General features: G+C 40.4%; 1 protein-coding gene across 1 annotated transcript in view; it reads left to right on the top strand.

Annotated features, from left to right (window-relative positions):
* The first annotated feature begins 7,094 nt into the window (after positions 1-7,094).
* Positions 7,095-22,236, top strand: part of Tcerg1l (transcription elongation regulator 1 like) — a 195,691-nt gene continuing 180,549 nt past the window's right edge. The window contains exons 1-3 of the mRNA XM_063244957.1: positions 7,095-7,504; positions 9,671-9,817; positions 10,252-10,432. Coding sequence (XP_063101027.1) covers positions 7,172-7,504; positions 9,671-9,817; positions 10,252-10,432 — 661 coding nt within the window. The 5' untranslated portion in view covers positions 7,095-7,171. The remainder of the gene's footprint in view (positions 7,505-9,670; positions 9,818-10,251; positions 10,433-22,236) is intronic.

Here is a 22,236-nt window from a genome sequence, read left to right as displayed (position 1 = left end):
ACTGACCAGCAGTTTCTGATCTCCTCTGCTACCCATGACTTTTTTCTCTCTTTTCTCGCCATCCACACCTCCAGCTTTCCCTGCTTTTGCTGGATGAAAAGAGAGGAATGAATGGATTGGGTGGAGAAGGGCTCAGAGACTGGCTGTGTATGGACATTAATGGACACACTGAGTGGATCCCTAACCCTCTCCTCTCTTTCGCTGACCTTCACCTTGGGGGTGGATAGGCTATATAGGTAGGTTAGGTAGTACATAGAGAGACAGTAGATAGATGATAGGTAAGTGGCTAAGTAGGTGATAGGCACATAGGTGGATACTAGATAGATAATGGGGAAATGGGTAGATAATAGTAAGTAGAAAGGCAGATGATAGGTAGGTAGGTAAAGAGTAGATAATAGGTAAGTAGATAGGAATCACAGATTATGGGTAGGTAGGCAGGCAGAGGATAGGTAAATAGTTAAGTAGAGAGAAGAATGGCAGATAGATTTGCATAACTAGAAGAGCAGCAAGAGCTGCAGGCTGTTGAGGGGGATGCCCTGGAGGCAGTGATTACTGAGATATGAAACACTAGACCCTCTCTTTTCTGTGCTCTGCACAAGAGAATTCCTCACTCTCGGCCTCCAAGGCAGGGAGGAGGCTGCTTCTCTCCAGAAGTACTTCCCAGCCAGCCCCCAGGGGCTTGCACCACATCTCTGTCCCTGAGTGGGCAGAGCTGTAGGCAGGCCTTAGATATGCAGATTTGGCTTCAAGAAAATAGTGCCAGAGAGAGGGGGAAAAGTGGTGGAGAGAAAGGGATTGCAGAGCAGAAGAAGCTTCCACTGAACTTCTACAAGCCCGAGCCTAGACAGACTTGCGATGTCCTGTGGACACCCCATGCAGCAGGATGTTCTCACTTGCGATGTCCTGTGGGCACCCCAAGCAGCAGGATGTTCTCACTTGGATGATAGGGCCTGGACTAAAATGGCAGGAATCAACAGCAGGAGCATAGAAAGGAAGCCAGAATGAATCCCAGTTCTGGGAATTGTGCCTCTAGAAGCCTTGAAATCCTTATTGAAAACCAACTGACTCTAGCACCTGTAACCCAGAGAACAGAGGAGGGCCTACTACCTTCAAAATAGTTTGAAGACTTTTGCCTGGTTTTAACATTCTTCCCTCCTCTTGCCAAGATATAGAGGAGAAAGTGGCTGTGGGGAAGAGGAAGCCAGAAGGAGGATCCATTAAAGGATATCTCTACTCTGGGTCCCCAGGGGAGTGTCCTGTGCAGTGCTGGGTGCTGGACATACAGGACACCCACATAGAATATCTGGAAGCTGTAAGGTCACCCAGATCCATAACTCAAAGAAGAAGAAAACCCAGTTCAGTATGTCCCAGAAAACTAGTAAGACACAAGAGTAGTAACTGAACAGAATAGCAACCCAGCGCCATCCCCCCAACTCCACACCACCTACCGTGTTTGGACTGGTTATGTGTAGAACTGTGTTTATAATTCTTTGATTATTTAAAAATTATAGTGTGTAATTATTTTCAGTTCAATTAGCATTCTTCTATAACACCATTTTACTGGAAGAATAGTATTATATCCCAAATGAGGCTGCACCCACCAAAGGAGTTTCTGTGTAGATACATCTTTTGCAGGGATGCAATTCAGCCCATTAAAGCAAGTTTGTGATCTTTGCAGACTAAACAAGAAAGTGGGGAGTTTAAGAATCATACTCAAAGGGGGAAGTCTTTATGTGGGACCTTGATGGTGGCGGCCAACAGAAAGAGGAGACTTTTTACGTGTGAGGCTAAAGGTGTCACAACAGCCCCTTGTAAGATTGGAGGTGTGTGAAGAACATTAGTGAAACTGTTGTGGAATTGCATACCTGAAAAGCAGGAGGAGCGTTAGTACTAGGGCATCTTTGTACCTGTTTTCAAGGAAGAACTTGGAAGGTGAAATGATGAGATTGGCAATGACACAGGACCCCTGCTAAGGCTGGGTATGTCCAGGGAGAGAGTCAGACCGGCAAGGGTGACTGAATTCCAATGTAACAGACATGAATTCACAACCTTCTTCAAACCACAGGATCATTCTCCTAATTCTTCTCTCTCATTTGTGAGATATGTGCTCTGTATCGATGAGTGGGCTTCTTAAAATGTTTTCAATAACTCATGTACATGCTAAATGAAAAGTAAAATTTGCAGTTATATAGGATACGTTGAATTAAAGCTATTTATTGCATCTTGCAACTTAATGTAAAATTCAACATTGTACAATGTAATACAGTATATGTACACATTACATACATGCATGTGTGTATATTTCACATTATATGTAGAAAGTAATCAATATTTTAAAAATGCTGTGAAATTTGACATTTCATTTCATTTCATTGACTCACTATGCTTTTCTTTATTTTCCAGACATTCCTTAAACATTTATAACAAAAATTATAACTTATTACAGCATCCTTTTCCAAGTATGCCCAGCTTTGCTTGCTGGGTGGTCCATGGGCCTGGTGTGCCTCTGTTTCCCTAACTGTATACACATCCTCTTCTCACTCTGCACTCACATTGAATGATCCATCTGCATCTGCGATCTGGGTGAGTTCAGACAGCTGTCACTCTCAGTTCTAGTTTCCCTGGAGACTTTCCTTCTGAACTCCAGACTGAAGTTTCTAACGGCAATGAAGAAATTTTCCCAGGTGCCCCATCAGCCTTCAAAGTCAGTGCACCCAGGTGCTGTGGCTTTGGAGAGTGATTCTCAGTGGCACAGATTCTAAGACTCACAGGACTGTGGAGACCTTGCTCACATCCTCCTCCTTGCCCCACAACTCCCCACACAGGGAATGAAGTATCAAACTATGATTCCTTTCATCAGACCTGCTATTTGCTTCCGGTGGCTGGTTGCTTTGCTGGCTTGGATCCAGGACCTTCTCATGTCTATGCTGGTGGGTTTTCCCGGGGGAAGGACCAGGCTGGATCCTGGTTTGCTTTGCAAAGAAATCCATGTGATGAGTGGGTGGGGGCATAAATGCTCAGGGGACATCACATCCTAGCCCTCCTTCCTGTCCCCCTGGTATTTATTTTAACTTTGCAGGCCTGGAGTGTGGGAAATGTTTTCATCTCTCTCTCTCTCTCTCTCTCTCTCTCTCTCTCTCTCTCTCTCTCTCTCTCTCTAACATTTTTTGCCATTTTGCTAAAAACAAAAGGATACAAAATAAATTTTAAAAATCTTCTCCAGTCTGCAAAGTCTCATCCCACTCATCTCTCCCTAACATCCTACATTTTGTCTTCCTAAAAGGTAATACATATTTCAGGATTCATTAGGATAGTAGGTAATTCACATGTTTTCTCCTACCTTGAATCTTCACCTGGTTGGGCAACATTCTGTCTCTCCTTAGCTGGAAATTTCTGCTAGTTTTGCATATTAAGGATACATTTCAGATTATTTTGATTAGTTGGGAGAATTTGAGGCTAATCTGTGTATAAACTCTTACTATAGAAAGTTTTATACTTTTACAGAGAAATACAGGATCTGTGCCGATAGGGTGCCAGACCCCTGTCCTGCCCAAGTGAACTTCTGGGGTACTTCCTAGGGAGACCCCTGAAGAGTTGCTCAACAAGTAGATGTGCCCACCAAAAGCACACAGATGGGCAGGTAGCCTCAGATCAGTTTCCTAGTTTTTGGTCCTTGAGGAAATGTTGCTTTCCATCTATGGCATGTATGATACCCACGTATGCTGTGGTTGCTATTTGTCTGCTTTTGCCTTTGTCTGATAAAGGGGTATGAATGTCCCTACCTACTAGACGTCCTAGTATGAGTTTGTGTTCTCTAAAATCAAAGAATAAATCAAAGAATGAAAGAAACAATGGGGGTTAAGAGCAGAACGTATTTATTGAGAGAAAAAAGCTTCTGTCTGAGAGACAGAAAAAGTCCCGAGTGGGTGGCCAAAGACTGTGTTTTCTAGGGATTTTTATAGAGTAAAACCATGAGGTGAGACTGATCCAAGGTGGGGAAAAATGGACTCTCAAGGTGAGCATGAGGTGAGACAGGACTATTGTTAACCAATAAGATTAATTGCTCAGGTAAAATTGATTAAATTGGGGACAAATAGATAAAAGAGTAACATAGCAAGCAGGCATGCTTAAAGAACAGTGACTCTTTCTGTAGGGGGTTGGGGTGGTGACTCCTGGCTTTCTTAGGGTGATGGAGACCTATTTAGTTAGGATGTGGGTGCATTTGTTTGATCCTTTGTCTTGAGGTCTGGCTCACAATGGGAGGTGTCTGTCTGCCCCAAGGTTGCTAGGTGTCTGTCCTGCACTGGCTCCTTCTAGGACCTAGCCCTGTCGGACTGCCTATACTATTGCTTTCTTTCTTTCTTTTTTTTTTTTTTTTTTTTTTTTTTTTTTTTTTTTTTGTCTTTTTCCTTTTTATCGGTACCAGGGATGGAACTCACGACTGCCTGCTTGCAGGGCAGACGCTTATGCCGCTGAGCTAAATCCGTAGCCCCTGCCTATACTATTTCTAACTCAGTTGCGTGTGACACTACCAGATCAGCAGTGGCATTAGCATCTCACAGGAGTATGAAGCTTACTGTGAACTCTGCATGCAAGAGAGCTAGGCTGCGTGGTCTACATGAGACTCTAATCTCAACCCCCTTTTCATCTACAGAAAAATTATCTTCCACAAAACTGGGCCCTGGTGCCATAAAATATTGGGGACCTCTGTGATGGTCAATATGGGAAATGCTTGGATGAATTCCATTGAAACAGGAGCCAGAAACAAGGTGTTAGATTCTCTTGTGAGTCCATCCTCAAAGGAACTGATTGGTAGAAACCACTGTGTTTGTGTCATGCATAATTTACCACGGAGCATGGTACAGACTGGGGACTCACAGCATTGTGCTAAAGAATACAGCTGAAACTGTGGAGAGAAATAGCAAAAAGCAAGGGCCCCTCTGAGGTTCTTTGAAAACAGTTACTTGTGTCTTTCTGCTTTAGTTTGGAGTCAGGAGTTTCCAAGACACTCAGACTGCAGGGCAGTAGGCAGCCCAAGGAGGGACTTGCCTGCTGGCCAGGCTAATTAGCACAATCATCCCAAGAGCATCCTATTATGTGAGAATGCAGATGAGAGTTTCCTCCAATTCAGTGCAGCACCCATCCATTGTGGAGCTCCTGCTTTCCCAGGAGACCCGGATGTGGCTAGCTGGACCTTTCCTAGGAGCCTGAGCTATACTCACAGAGTCTTGCTTCTTGCTGAGGGCAGAATGCAAGCTGGGCAATGCCAATTTCATTCCCAGCCTCCAACCAACATAGAAGGGACCAGTAACTCCTACTCAAACAGAATGAATTTAGTTTAGTTATAAAACTCAAGATCAAAATGGTCACATTACCTAACATGTGTGCATATACATATCTGTGTGCATGACTTAGGGTTTAAGCAAAAAGTATCAGCCTTCTCATCTGCAGAGCTCTCTGATCTTAGGTGAGAAAACGAATCTTGTCAGTACGCTTGTATCAAAGAGAGATAAATTTACTAATTGAAAAATGGTTTGCGTGGAGGAAAGTATGGGGATGGCAGCTATGTAAATTAGCATATGCCAAGATCTTGGAGAGAACGGGAGGAAATTAGGCAAATTAGGAGAATGAGGAATCAACCCTAGAAGCACACTGACAGCACTGGGTATTTTAGTTTGTATCAGGAGGGGTTGCCAAGGAGCTGAGAAGTGGCGAGAACACTAAGGATGTCCCAGGTATGTCGGGGGGTGTCAGGTGGATGACAGCTGGGCAACAACCAAGATCAGGCTGGCTTTTCTAGCCAGCTCTTAAATGCGTGGACCCTACTGCCACCCTCACAGGAGGCTCCCAAGAAATGCTGGTTCCCTGGGGTCGAGATTTTGCAGAGTAGCAACCTGGAGTTCACGGAAGCCTCTTCCCTGCCCTCAGCACGATCTTCCCAGGGATGGGCTAGATCTCACAGCTGATGCTCTAGGCTGTTGTCAGAGGACAGGGAGGCCGAGAAATCCGGCCTCCAAACAAGGGACCCAGGTCTGCTGCCCTAAGAACAGCCCAATGACTGGGACAAGCGCCGCCTCGCGGTGATAAACCAGCATTTATCCAGGCTCTTTTCTGCAGGATTCACCTGAGCGCTCTGGGTGAAGCAGATTCTAAGAAAAGGGTCTGTCTGACCTTAATCACTGGAACCTCCAGAAGCAGGAGAAGTCACTTGGAGCAAAGCATGGAGAAGCAAGGTCCTGTGCCCCGAGGGAATCCAGGACAAGCTCAGAGAGGGCAAACCCACCCTGCAAAGGGGACATCTTGTGCAAAGGCCCTGAGGCCACCTGTTTGGTGCTTCACAACACAGCAAGTCCGGGTAGGCCTGGAATAGGGCCTACCAAGTCAGAGGAGGGGCTGAAGTCAGCAGACACCATCAGAAGCAAACTTTAGGCCTACTACCAACCCCTGGATTTCTAAGCCACGTAAGACCTTTCAGGAATTTAGGAAAAATATTTGCCAGATATGTCGAGGCGGAAGTCATACCTTGTCCAATAGTAGTTTCGGGGCGCCCACCTCACCATCGGGAACTACAATCCAGTATCAGTTGAGGCCCTGCACCCTATTCTGGGATTAAACCAGCTAATGCACCTGTGCCCTCAGCTTCTTCGGGCGGCAGACATGCCTTGCTTCTGTGCCACCACTTTAGCTTGGGCTTGGTATTGCGCGTGGAACCCGGAGCCAGGTCAGCCACCGCGCCTTCCCTGAGGTGCAAATCCTCTCCGAAAGCCGGCGGCCACCAGTGGCAGCACGGAGGCCAGCAAGAGGCTGCAAAGGACAGGCTCAGCCGGATCCTGACCCGGGAGTCTCCAGCCCCTGCCCGGTTCCACGGCCTCACTCCCCACCCTCTTCCCACGCACTACCGCCGGGTCCCGCGCCCTCGCCTCCCCGTGGCCTCCTGGGCGCAGTGAGGCCGGGGGCGGAGACGGAGTCCGGCCCGGCCCGGGGGCGGCAGCGGCGGCGGCGCGCTCGGAGTGGGGCGCGGGCAGGAGGAGGGGCTCCCGGCGCGGGGCAGGGGCGGAGCGAGCCATTGCGCCGCGGAACCAAGTGAGTTCGCTTCGGAGCCCGCCGCCGCCGGCCCGCACCTCGGGCGCCCGCCGCCCCGCCGCCCCCGCCGCCCGCGCGGGGATGTAGGATGCTGGCGGGCGCCAGGCTCCAGCGGCGGCGGCGGCTGCTGCAACAGCCACAGCAGCCCCGGCGGCGGCAGACCGTCCTCTGGCCCATGAATGCGGACCCGCCGCCGCCGCCCTGGCTTTGGATGGTCCCTGGCCCAGCCGGGCTGGTCCGGCTGGGTGCCGGAGTCGCGCCCCCGCCGGTTCTGCTCGCCGCGGCCCAGCCTCCCGCCGCCCCGCTGCTCCCCGGGCTGCCCGGCTGGTCAGCCCCGGGCGAGCCCTTGCTGCCACTGCTGCCTCTGCCCTCTGCGCCAGACCACGCCGCCGTGCACCACTATCCCCTGCTCCACGGACAGGTAACGTCCCCGTCCCCAGCTCTGTCCTGGGCGGCTCTTTCCTGCGCTGCCCTCGCCGCGCAGAGTGGCTTTGGTCCTCCCCCGGTGTCCTCGCATCCCCAGCCCATCAGGGCGCAGTTTGGAAGCCGTGCATCGGCAAGAAAGTTCACGCTTCGACGTCCCGTTTTGCCTCTCCGCAGTTTTTGCTGTATCTTTTCTCTGCCTCTGGACAGAGTCCTTTGGAAACCTTCATCCCGGGCCAGGATTGGGACAGCCTGACCGTAACTTTTGCCCTCGCCAGGGTCGCTGTGCAGAGCGCGGTAGCCAAGTAGCCGGCACCGGAGCCGAGCGATGCAGCCTCGTACAGCGGCTGACATCGTCTCGAAGTTAATACTTTTACAGTCTCTGCCAGACTTGAAAAGCGAGCTGGGAATCAAGAGCGATTTCTGATTCTCATCTGATTTCTTCCCCTTGCAAATAGACTGAGAAAAATGCTTAAGAGAATTGAATCAATGGAAACTAGCAGGGGAATCCTGCCTTTAATACTGACAAATGCTACCGACGATTTTCCCTCCTGCCCTAGGCCTGCCTGGGTCCACCAAATTCGCTAATGCCTATTCCACTTTAGAAGAGTTTGGCGTTTAAAGCCTGGAATCAGAAAGAAAAAGTGACTGTATCTTTGATTAACGGTGCAACAGAACAAGGCAGGTTGGTTGTGGCAAGACCCATTGTTGCCTAATTATGCAGATGCATTTAAATCAGAGAATAACATTTATTTCATGCGAAGGATTGACCTCATTAACATATTCAAATGAGCACTGCTGGAATTCACCTTTTAATTAATACCATTCTAATATTGTCTTGTGAGCTTTTTAAACGATGTAGTTAAACTCCTACGTTGTTTTTTAAACTTGATGACACATCGCATATACAGTACTGGATACCGTATTTTGATATATGATTGGGTTTTATTGGATAAACGCTGATTGCTTTTGCTATATTTTGGAAGGTTGTTATATCAGAGTGCTACCACTAGAGGTATATAGTGTCAAAGAACTACATTTTTTTTCTATATAGAAAACTGCATTTTTTCTTGCATAAATTTAAAAAGAAAAATCCAGAAAAACTTCATTGTCAATTACTTAAATATTTTTGTGCTATCCAGTTTTAAGTAACAATACTTAGAAACAGAAGTGCATTTTCACAGATCAGGAGAAAAGCAGCATTATGATTTTAAAACAATAGGTATTGAAGTGTTCCGTGCTTGTTGAACAATGCATTTTATTCATTCTGCCTTGATGAGGATCAGTGATTTTAACTGGGGAGTTACCTACCTTGGCTTCCCCTTTTGATATTTTTCTTTTTATTCTTTGTACTAAGATCATTAGTTATGTGATACTTACATTTTCTTTACTGTTGAATCTATTTGTGTTGATGAACCTTGGTAAACTTTGACTCTTAACTCTAGCTATTTGCATTTTGAAAATATTGGTTGAAAATATTGGCTTAAGATTTTTAAAACGATAATGGTAATCCATTAAGATGCTCTATTGAAAAGAGTGTCATAAACTATAGCTCTATGCTTGTTTATGAAAAGAATTGAGGGCTTTAAAAGGAATACCCTGTTTTTCTCCTTTCCATGGTGGTTTCTCATTATCTCTGAGCAGAAACCCATTTCTTACTGCATCTTCATGGTTTTGTGCTTAGTTCTTTTTCTTTATTGAAGAATGCAGTATTGGTAGTGTTTTTTGCTAATTCAGCTATGAAAAGTTCCATAAATTTCTCTTCAATTTGTAAATGTTTATTTTTCTTGATTGAGGAAAGAAATTTTTCTTGGAATCATATATATATATATATATATATATATATATATATATATATATACGCACACATTAAAATTCCTTTTTGGTTCCATTTTAAAAATTATTTTTATCAATACATGTTTGCAGTACATAATAATGACATTCATCATGGGGTATTGGTACATATGCATAACACATTTTAAATCTTTCTATGACCCCTTCCTCTCTCCTCTCTCTCCCTCTTTTCATTGTTTGGTTTCTTTCCCATTTGCAAAACATCTATTAAAATTTATTTTTTTGAAAGCAGTTATTCCAGTGCCTTTGGTACAACGCAGAGTTGATTGACTTGAGCTAATGAGGACTCCCTTCTTTCTTTGTGTTATAGTGGCTGTTGAGTGGCCCTTCTCCATCAATAGGACTGTCCCCCTCCTCCACTGTGGAGTTGGTGCCCATTTTCCCACATGTCTGCGCTTCGACTCTGCCACCTCCTGTTGGGAAGAGTTGGATAGATAAAAGGATACCGAATTGCAAGGTACAAGTGCAAATGTTTTAATTGAATAAGTGGACTTTTAACTATTAAAAGTTGTTGGATATTATCATATCAAGAGAAAACATCATGCATGTTCTAATTGTAATATACTGGCGATGTAGCAATAGAAATTGTTTTAGACTTAGATTGACCTTGTCAAAAGCATCAGCAGAACAGAGGTTCATTTTGTTTTAGCTTAAAATACTTGGATTCCATACAAGAATGTGACATTAATTTTTTTTAAAACTGGGAACTATGCTCCTGAGCTAAACCTGCAGCCCCTAGCCTTAATTTTATAGACTGCTTTGCTCTTAGTGTTGCTTTTTGTCTTTCTGATGGCTTGGTTTGACTTTTAAATTCAAATTTACGGATGACATTCTCTTACCTTAAATTGTGTGCCTTGCCTTAACTTTTATGCTTTCATTGTTTGTGGACAGATTTTTTTTAATGATTCCTTTGCTCTGGATTCAATGTGGATACATCCTGAGGAGTCCAGACTTTTTCATGGCTATGAGAAGCCTCACGTCCTGGCCAATCAAATAGCTCTGTCGCTGTCCAGACCAGCACCTGCATCCAGGCCTCTTTCCACCATGGTGTTAGCACCTCCGTCTCTACCAGGTTGGTTCCCAAATAATGGTGGCAATCTTTATCTTTGTCACAATTTAGTATAAAAGATTCTTTGTCACTTTACTGGCATATATTATTGATAAATCCTCTTGTAATTTAATTTATGGTGTGAATTTACTTTTAAAATGGTCTTGGGTAGCTCATTCACTTTCCTTCCTTTCCCTCCCTTCCTTCCTTCCTTCCTTCCTTCCTTCCTTCCTTCCTTCCTTCCTTCCTTCCTTCCTTTCTCTATCTCTGTCTCTCTCTCTGTCTCTCTGTCTCTGTCTCTGTCTCTGTCTCTCTCTCTCTCTCTCTCTCTCTCTCTCTCTCTTTCTTTCTTTCTTTGTTAAGAATATAGAACTACTTTGGTTGAGATTTTCCCAGTATTGTATCTGTGGTGCTCTCTTTGTAGAATTGGATCCTGGTTTCTGTTGACACCTCTTAATAGGGGCAATAATTGATCAGTCTATTTGTTTAAAAATGTTATTTGCCTCTTGTGAGGTACAGACAGGCATGGTTGCTGGGTTATAGGACATGGACACCCATATCTGATTTCTGTGAATTTTGCCTTTGTGTTGGGGGTGCTGGAGAGGGGCAGAGAATGGCTGCTTATTGGAGAATGGCTCTGGTTTTAACTTTGAAATCTGGTGACCCGAAAGAACATTTGTCCTGGTACAGACTCCCGTGAAACAATCCCAGGATGAAAGATTGGAAAATAAGCCTATGTCATAACAGGAGAATAAAATCATCTTATGAATTTTTAAGTTGATTTTTTAAAATCACCGTAACATATGATCATATTATAAAAGCAAATGCTACTGGTGCCAAAATTGTCTTGCGGCCCCTTCCATTATGGAATATTTTATGACTTTAGAATTACATTATCTTCCTGTAATTTCCTACCTACCAAGCTTATCTCAATATGTGTCTCTAAAATTCAGTAATAAGGAGATGTTCCTGTGATAATGCCATGCAAGTCTAGGAGAGATATATTTATTTTCCTCTGTTTGCCTACCTATTTATTTCAGTTTGCTATAAATCTTGTTTAGTGTTAAGTCGGGAAGAACAACACACCTATGGGTGTTGCTCACAGGCCTTAATGATTTTTGACTGAAATTTGTCTTCTGTCCTTTCGGTTGTGCATTATTGATTAGTTGAGCACTGTGCATGCAGACGTTTATAAACATTTTACACTAAGATTATCATGTTTCCTATTTAACATAGTAGTGATAAAGATGCTTCCCTGGCATGTATCATACCAAGGTGGCATGGCTTTTGGTGACTCTTAGTAAATGAAATTGTATTTCAGTTTTCTAATGTACTGGCAAGAACTGTTGCAAAAATAATAAATAAGTTCACTCTATAAAAAATGGTAAAATCAGTTCACCTAATTCAACCAAGACTTTGAATGAAGCTCCTCTGTTTCCCAGTGCGTCACTAAATATGCTATAGAGCCTTTCTCAGCTCACTGGAAATTCATTCTATGAAAATACCATTTAATTGGAGCAGATCCTCACAATGTATCATAATTTTTTTATCATATGAATATTGTTAACTTACTACTGTGTAGCAGATATGTAATACTTTATTCGCAGAATTTTCATTAATTTTAACTTTTGACATTTTGACCAATCTACTTTAAAAGACAAAAGCTGGTATTTCTTACAAATGTGATAAATATTAGAATTACTTTTCATTCAAACCTAGTCTACCATTTGTCAAATCTGTTTTCTGCTTTTTGACATATGGGTCACAAATGTAGTTTCATTTATCTTTTGGGGAGAAATGTACCTGCCTCCAAAGATAATTTGGTAATCAGGTTCATTTGTTTAGTTTCTCTGTTTTTTCACTAAAATTTTGATCTTTTGATGAATTTCTGAATTCTTAAAAGTTATCCAGCTCTAGAAAGCATATCTTAAATGCTTCTTAGTCCCAAGAAAATATTCAATGAGTTATTTATCTGATGTTAACTGCTTACCAGAGAGCCCCAAGAGAAACAAGTACTGGTGGAAGGTGAATTCCAAGTCAAGTATAAATACTGATAGGCTAAGGGAGGAGGATTACAAGTTCAAACCCAGTCTGAACAAGTTAGCAACTTGGTGAGATCCTGTTTCAAAATGTAACATAAAATTAAAAAAAGGGCCAAAGATGTTGCTTAATGGAAGGTCGCGGGTTTAAGTTTTAGTGCTGCACACACACACACAAAATTAAAATATCTCTTTGAAATTATAGTTTAAGTAACTACAAATTACAAATTTTTAAAACATTTACATGTAATTTTCAGATATAGTGTCATTAAAATTAATATTAAAATCTTATGTGCCATTGTAAATTGATAAATTTATATTTAACTTATATATTTATAAATGTATACAGTTCTATGAATGTGTGCTAAATACAAAATATATAATTACAAGTATATTATGCATTTAATATATTACATCAATCAATCTTGTCATATACTTTTATATTCAGAAATAAGTGCCTTTAGTATCAGATTTATGTTATTGATTCCATTTTAATGAATCAGAGAAGTTTAATTGGAAATCCCACAAAGCTTAACAAGTGAATCAAAACCTTCATTTAAACAGGTCTAGTGAGCTAAGCTCATTCTCTTTTCTTAGAGAGTTTTTGTGTAATAATTTCTCTTTAAGTAAATTTAAAAATTTTTTTAAATTAAAAAAAAATTTTTTTGGTATGGGGGATTGACCTGACAAGGTTGTGCTTGTCAGGCAGGTGCTTAGGCCACTGAGCTAAATCCCCAGCCCTTTAAGTACATTGTAACTATGCACTGTTATTTTAGGGATAGTAGCAGTTTGTACCATGAAACCAACATTCACACCAATGTGTGAATAACAAGCAGGTTCAAGAAAATATGCTATTGTATGAACCTAGTTAGAAGTCACTATCGGGGGGAGACTTGGGGAATGACCTTTACAACTGAGATTGATATTGTACGTCCTCCATCAATTAAGAATCAGCCACATGGTAGAAGGCACAGATAAAATGAATACACCATGAATGAATCCAGAAAGCCATCTAAAATTTAGATTACAAAGACTTCATTTGTTGAACATCTGTGGTAACAGTGATGGTGATGTCTCCTGCGATTATACTTAGATCTATAAAAAGTTGTTGGTCACTTTTGACTATCGAAACTCCTAATTAATATTCCACTTTTTCCTCATTCATTAGACATGTTCTTGCAGGCTCTGGTCTGTCCAAGGCCCTTGTTCTTCTCAGCTCAGACTGCTGCAATAATAATCAAAAGACAAATCCTGCTTGAGTGGCTTAAATAGTAGACATGATTCCTCCAGGCTGGAAGCTGGAGGTCAGGGGACCAATTTTGAGATCCGATGAGGACTTCTTGTCAGGATTATAGAAGACTGTCTTCTCGCTGTGTCCTCAAATGGCAGAAGGGACAAAGCAGCTCTCTGGGCCCTCTTTTATAAAGACACTGATCCCATCATGGGGCCCCACAATCATGGCGTCATTTCCTAATTCTCGCATCCTAATGGTCCTTGAGGTACTGGAGGCTTCCACATGTGAATATGAAGGATAACAAATATCCAGTCTCTAGCAGCACTGTGGAAGAGCTTCCAGTCTAGTGGGGAGCAAACCAGTCATAGGTAAAGACACAATGATGCTGTGCAGTTTGAAGATACCCTCAGGAAACCTCAGGAGGAGAACGGACTTCCTTCAAGGAAGTCCTCAGGGTAAGAAGCAGGGAATAGATTCTGAAGCAAGGGTGTCATGTTCAAAGATGCAAAAACGTGAGAAAGATTGTTTGCCAGTTAGTTGCAGGCAGCTGGCTGTGGCTCAGCCATACATAGGAGGAGGAGACTAGCAAAAGGTACTTGGGTTACCTGGCTCTCCAGGCAAGATGCGTCCCTTTGGAATAGTGCTATGGGTTTCAGGCCAGTTATGCAGTGTTTCAGGCCTGTTATGGAGTGTTGTCAGATTCTATGTTACCCTGCTTCACTGAAAGAAGCAAAGGAGCCCCAAGAAGGCAGACAGCATTTTAAATGATCTGTAAATCCAAACATGCAAAATTTTGCAGTTGCAAGTACATTAGAAGCTAAGGCCTCCAACAATAACCTAGTGGCTAAAGGAAATTGTCTCTAATTATAGTGTAAATGGTCGAGTTGGGGAACAATCTGGGACTCTTTCATTTCCAGACCTTGGTGGCAGTTGATTTAGGGCCATACAGGCAGGAAGGAGGCAGTAAGTCTGAGCACACTGGCTGCTCCTTTTCTGAATCGTGAAGCAGCACTCACCTTTATCTCTTCACCAGCCTCTTTCCCTTGCAGTGCTTCAAGTCTTTTCGTTTCCCAGGGAAAATGAGTGTCACTGCTTGGTAGGACAGGAGGTGAATCTCAGGCAGTGGTAGAGGTAGGGCCAGGGTAGAAATAGTTCTGAAATAGTTTGTATTCCATTTCTAAAGTAAGAGCTTCAGAGTCCTTCAGGCTATTCAGAAACATAATTACTGAGACAGAATATCAAGAAATGGGAGAATCTCATTAACTGTGAGCCAAAGTCCAGTAAAGACATGTAAAATAATAATGTCTTGCTGGAAACTGAAGATTTATCTAGAAGCTGTCTGTGTGACATTGCTTGTCATCTTAAGACCAAAGAGTCAGATTCTACTAACACCATATTGGGAAAAAGTGAACTGCCATCAAGGAAACACTGGCTGTCCTTCTTGTTAAAGGATGACTGGAGAGATGGAGAGAAGATACAAACCAGTCTGGGAAGTGGAAAGTACTCAGACAGAGATGAAGAGGAGCACTGATTTTGCACAGGACCTAGTAACATTTTTCAATAAATTGCTTTTTGGCTTACCTTAACATGCAAGTGTAAATAAATAATCTTAGAAAAGCAATAAAAGATTCGATCAAAAAAGAGGTGCCAATATCGAGTGACAATGGAAGTCACCAGATAGCAAGAACACTTAAAACCAGCTATTAATGCAATTAGAGAACTTGTGAGAGAAGACCATACAGACACATTCTGAAGCATAAATAGTTGTAACTATGAAAATGAGATAACAGTGAGAGATGAATAATGTGTAAAGCAGAGAGCCAATAATACCTGTTTATTGGGCCTGAGTGGCACACAGCAGAAGTATTAAATGTGACAAAGTGTGCTGCGTGCCTGGCTTGTGGACTAGTGATATCCTATGAGTGGAAAACACCGTATAAGAGAGAGCAGAAGCTGGCACAGCTTTGTAGCTTTGATTTCTCGCAAAATATTGAATATTATAGTTCTTGGAAAAATGTTTAGAGACCTAGTGAGTTTTGTGAGTGAAACAAGTGAGTTTTGTGAGTGAAAAAGCTTATGCCTCATAAAAGTCAGACAAGTGCACAACCAAGAAAAAGACCTTGTGAAAGTAGCAGTGGATTGACTTTGCCGTGTTCAGAGTTTTCGCCTCAAAGTGTACTTTGCCTCACGTTAATTTTGCCACCTTGGCGCTGCCTGCATCTTGTATTTTATTTTCCTTATCAGTTTATCCCTTGTCTTTTGTTTTAAACTCAGGTTGACTGCTTAAAAACGCAATTTCTACCTTTGCCTTTTAAAAATGCAGTTTAGCATATTTATATTTTATTTAATTTTTATATTTTTCTGTTACTATAGCCTGAATTTTTATGTTCATTTGTTATTTGTTTTGTTTCTATTTTCTTGGTGACATTTATGTTTTGTTTACTTTTGCTTGTATGGTTATTTGGAATATGTCCACATTTCTGTTATTTTCTTATGCAATTATCAGAAAGAATTTTATTGTATTTTATTTTTGTTTTAAAATACCTTATTGGAATTGTTTTGAAACAAGATATTTGCAAAAAACAAAATAAATGTAAGTAAACACTTTCTACTTAACCCAGAGTGACTCAAAATTTCCAGCCAGTGTGCTGGGAATATAGCTCAGCGACACAGCACTGCCTGGCAGGTGTAAGGTTGTGAGTTCAATCCCTGATACAAAAAAAAAACAAAATCAAACAAATTCCAGCCAGCTTTTTGCCCAGTGAGATGACACCTGTTCATATAGATTACTACAGGGTTAATGTAAGCTCTCAGGATCTACCCAACATCAGAGAGGAGACATCCTTTGCCAGCAAAATCCATGGAACTGAGAGAGGGCTAGCTGTCTGCGTGTCAAGGCAGGAGGATGAAGTCTAGGCCTCTTAGGGACTCCAAACCCAGGGAAGGAGTAGTTTCCCAACCTTCAGTTTTCAGTCATCAGGTTAGAGCAGGATTTCTGGGAAGGCACTCTCTCCCTGGTTGGGGTTTCAGAGCTCTCATGCTAGAAAGATGATAACAAGACAACCACTAAGAACGAGCACCTCTCTGGCCTCCCAGAGAGCCATGAATTCAGCTCCCTAAGTGAGTCAGAACTGATCTTAGACATCAGGACCAGGAAGAATTTTTAAAAAACAGAACTAACCTTATGCTTTTTTATTTTTTGAATCATGATAATCTGATTACATTACAATCTTTTAAAGAAAAATGATGAATTTGGAAAATGTTTATATTATAGAATTTTCTTTTTTCTTTGTAATTTGCTCAACTAAGAAGTCAAAGGCAAGAACTAAGAATGATGGAGTCAGATTTCAAAATATCTGTAATTGTCATCAATTTCTGTTAACTGTCTAAAATCCATGTAAACATTTGTTTATTTGGTTACAGAAATGAATGAAAAGCTTCAATTCTCTTGATGGAGAAGAGATTATTGTAAGAATTGCTATTAAATACATAAATTCAACTTATGATGGTAAAGGGAGATGTGGGAGTATAACTTTCAAATATCTCACCTTGTTTAAGAAAAAGAAAGAAGCAGTCAGAAACTGCTATACTTAAAGTTGGTAAGAAGGTTACCAGAGACTGAGTCTGGACCAGGACCCTGACCAAGCACCAGTTCAGCACCTACCACTCGTTCAGGGGGGAAGTGAGGTACACACTGTATGGGGAGCAAGAATGTGTGATGTCTAAAAGCTGGTGCAGGAACACAAATACCGAGACATATCATCAGATACTCCAGGACTCACCCTAGGCAAAAGCTGTTTTTAAAAGAACTTGAAGTATGAGGGCTTTAAAAAGCAACTATGACAGAAAAAGCAGAATCCAGGTCAACCCTTGAATGTATTGACTCAACTTTAATACAAGGGGCGAACCCATTCCTAATTATCACATTTTCTGTTCTACTTACAACGTCTAGTGTTTGGTAAAATATTACAAGACATACCAACCAAAGGAGAAATGACAAAATATTATCACGATACAAAATACTCAATGCAACCAGACCCTGAGATGGCACTGATGTTGAAATTATTAGATAGGGACTTTAACATAACTGATTAACATATTAAATGATCTGATGGAAAGTAAAGTGACATGAATGGTATGTGGAGAGTTTCATTGGAGATATGGAAATATAGAAGGTGAAACTGAAAGATTAGAAAAAACAAGGCATGATAGCATGATATCAGACACAAAAATGATATATATAGGCATGCTTTTCATTATATGTTTTATGCATAAATTCTTACATAAAATTCTTTGTTCTTTTGATAAGTGACAGCAATTGATTTCCTAATATAAAATCAATATTGCAATTCGATTCTGTGAAACAGAGTAGACATTTAAAATTGTGAAAAAATAAATCAATGAATCATAAAAATAGAATTATAATATTCAACTCAACCCAGAAGCAGACAAAAAAAAAAAAAAAAAAAAAAAGAAGAGCAAAGATCAAATACAGATGGTACAACAACAAACTATAAAATGACAGACTTAAATGTAAAGGACTAAACTCCGTACTTAAATGCCAGAGCTTTCCAGATTTTCAGTCTCAAATATGTGATATCTACAAAAAACTCACATTTAGTATGAGGGTACAGAGAGGATAAGAAGGAAAGCGAGAGGGAAGAGACAGCACCACATGCTAGTCAGAAGAGAGCTGAGATGGCAGTATTGCTCGGAGGCAAATCAGAGTTCAGCGAAGAAGTATTGCCAGGGCTAAAACATAGATACCACATGACTCAAAATTATGCAAGGAGAAAACTTACAAAGAAAACAGCAGTTCCAGTAAGACAGCTTCAAAATACATGAAACAAAACTGATAGGAGACAAGACATAGATAAAGTCATAATTAAGGGATGTCAGCATTCACATGTTAGCAGCTGAGCAGCTGGAAAGCAGAATAGCAGTTAGGATTTGGAGAACACCACCCTGACACACTGACATCAGCAAACCTCCACCTCACAGCAGACAGCGTGTTTTTGTGGGCATATGGAGCATGCATTAATCACATACTCTGGATTCTAAGTTGAGCTAATAGATTATAAATGATTAGTAGAATGTACACTTTTTATCACAAGAGAATTGAGTAGGAAATCAATAACAGAAAATATATACTGGAAAGAAATGTTCCAAAAATATGAACATAGAATGAAATGCTCTCAAATAACACATGGGTCAATGAAACAGAGGGAATCAGAAAATGTTTTGATTTAAATGAAAATGAAAATCGATAAGAAAATCTTATGGGACATAGCTTAATGCAGTGCTTAGATAAAAATTTATAGTATGAAATGCGTATATTATAAAAGGAAAATCTCAAATCAATTATCTAGTCTTCATTTCAAGAAACTGGAGAAAAGAGACCCACTTGAACCAAAAAACCCAAAGGAAGTACAAAAGATAAGAACAGAAATCAAAGAAATTAAAGACATAAAAATCTATACAAAATCGATGAAACTCAAAGCTGAATTTTTAGAAAGATCAATACAGTAAATAAGCTCCTGTCTATATTGAATAAAAAAGGAAAGACATCACAGATTACTAACATCAGGAATGAAAAAGAGACATTATGCTAGGTCCTAATAAAATGTAATAGGAGAATTATAAACTACATCTTGGTAGTAAATTTAAGATCTTTCATGAAATAAATTCTCTGTAGGTTCCAAGCTGCCAGTGCTCACTATAGAAGAAATAGTGAGCATACCATGGTACATCCATTTAAAACATTGAGTGTATTGCTTAAATCTTCCAGTGCTGTTTATGTCATTCCTGACAGAGAAAAGTCCAGGTCCTGAGAGCTCCATTAATAAGTTTCACCAAATATTTTGAGAAAAAGTAATACACAAATTTAAATAAATTTGCTCAGATCTGAGAATAACATTTCCCCATTTTCTGAGGCCAGAATGCCTTGAACACAAAACCCCATAAATATTACAAGGAGACAGTAGCAACCAATATACTTCATGAACACAGATGCAAAAGTGCTCAACATATCAACATGCCAGATCCAGCAATGTGTACGATTGATAATATGTCAAGGCAAGTGATTGTTTTTCCCTTCTTGAAATGCAATGCTGATTCAACATTAGAAAATCAATCCATATTATTTATCAAAAGAACAAAGAAGAAAAACAATAGAATCATTTCAATAGATTTAGAAAGCACTTTGGTCAAACTCAGCACCCTTTATGTTAAAAAATTTTTAAAAATTGAACTTTTAATTCAACTAAGAGTTGCAGAGATTGACCTCAGATTGACAGAAGACTTTTCTGAAAGAACTAAAGCTAGCATTGTGTGTAACAGTGAAAGCTTTTCTCCGAGATGTGCTGTGAACCCTTGCATGCAGATACTAAAAACCATCAGCAAAAAGAGACCAGGAAGGAAAGAAGAAAGTAAGTAAAGAAGAAAGGAAATAATTCAGGCTGGAAAGGAAAAAAATGAAACCATCTATGTATGCAGACAAAATGATTATCTGTTTAGACCAGTTTGAAAAGTTGCCGAAAACTACTGGTACTAATTTTAATAAGTGACTTAGTAATGTTAAGTATGCAAGGTTAATGTAAAAAATCAGTAAATGTCCATGTATTACCTGTCATGTACAGTTAGAACCTGAAAAAAGATAATAGTATAATTAAAAAAGCACAAAGCATGAAATATATAGGGATTGACCTATATCTATATTATATCTATATCTATATATCTGTATCTATATCTGTCTAATCTGTATTTCTTGAAGATTTCAAAATGTTGGTGAGAAAAATTAAAGAAGACATGCATATCTGAAGAAAGAATTTTTAATCACAGACTATATAACTCATAATGTTTAAGATGCTAGTTCAGGCAACTTTGAACAAAATCCCAGTTTCATAGAAATTGATAAGGAAATTCAAAAATTGCCTCTTAAAGGAGGATATCCACACCAATTTTGATAAAACAAACAAACAAAGGACTCACATAACTGATGTGAATGTTCCAGTGGTGTAACAGGATTAGGCATTCGTGGAATTAATGGAAGCATAGGAATACACGTGATCAACAGAATCCAGCTGACCTAGAAAGAGGAATGCACCTAAGCGGTCAGTTGATTTTTGACAAAAGTATAAAGAAAATTCAGTAAAGGTTAAAGTAAGATTTCCTTTCCAGCAAAAGGGCTGAGCCATTGAACATCTATCTTCAAAATAAACAAATCTTGATCAATACCTTCTACCAAACAAAAATAAACTCAAAAATAGGTTATACATCTAGTTATAAAATAAAAATCCATTATTTACTTTGAAAAATACATATAAGAAAAATTTTTTGATCTTTGGGTGAAAATTCCTTAGATGTGACACAAAAAGCATCAACCATAAAAGAAATCACGTTGATAAATTGAATTCCATCAAAATGAAGAGTGATTGCTCTTTCAAAGAACTTTTAATAAAAGGCGCGCATTGAGAGAACAGATTCATAAAACATAGAGCTGATAAAAAGTTCATATGTGGGTTACACAAAGAACCCTCATAAATAGATTATGAAAAATCAACCCAACAAAATGGACAAAATATAGCACAAAATACATCAACAGCTAAGAAACTGTGGCTTGCAAATAAGCACATGAAGAATACACTCAGTATCTTATATCATTAGGAAGTGTATATTAAACCCGCTGTGAGAGTCCCTGTGCCTCACTTAGAGTGGTTATAAATAAAACCTGAATTCAACAGGACTGAGTGGTGGTGCAGCCTGAGAGCAGCCGAGCCTTTCAGAACTGCTGATGAGGATGCAGCACAGTGATAATGTTGGACATTAGCTCTCGATTTGTCAAACACATGCCCTTAACACATAGCAGTCTCATTCGTATGTACTTATCTAAGAGAAGTAAAGGATACAGACACATAAATAGCTGTTACATGTTTATCCTGATTTTCTTCATAAGCAACATTAGCTGTGTGTTGATAAAATTGAATGTATCCAAACAATGGATGGTGACACAGAAATGAAAGGAATGAACTTATGTTAAAAGCAATAACATGATTGAATTCCCCAAAGCATCATGCTGTGTGAAGGAATCCAAAATAAAAATATACACTGTATACAGTTCTACCTGTGAAATCCAGGAAAACCAGAACTGTAAGAACAGAGCATGTTTTAGGGCCTGGAGATTTAGCTCAGCGGCATAAGTGCCTGCCTTACAAGCAAGGCAGTCATGAGTTCCATCCCCGGTACCGATAAAAAGGATAAAGACCAAAAACCAAACCAAACCAAAACAACAACAACAACAAAAAAACAGGCCATATTTTAGTGGGTTGAAGTGGGTAAGTGTGGGAGGAGGGGCCTCAACTGCCAAGCAGAAGGGATATTTTGGGGTTTGAGTTTAGACAGCCTTACAAGCCTGTGTGTTTTGGTACAACTCAGAAAATTTCAAATGTAAAAGGACAATTCTATAATGTATATGTTGTACCTTAATTCATCCAACTATTAAAAAAAAGACTTAGAAACACATGCAACAAAACATGGGGATTTTATTTGATCCTGGT

This window comes from Cavia porcellus, unplaced genomic scaffold (genome assembly GCF_034190915.1).
Source record: "Cavia porcellus strain 051 isolate PalLab524CR breed Dunkin Hartley unplaced genomic scaffold, mCavPor4.1 scaffold_2, whole genome shotgun sequence".
Classification (NCBI taxonomy): domain Eukaryota; kingdom Metazoa; phylum Chordata; class Mammalia; order Rodentia; family Caviidae; genus Cavia; species Cavia porcellus.
The sequence above is the reverse complement of the archived record's forward strand: the minus strand, read 5'-3'. Positions and strand labels throughout refer to the sequence as shown.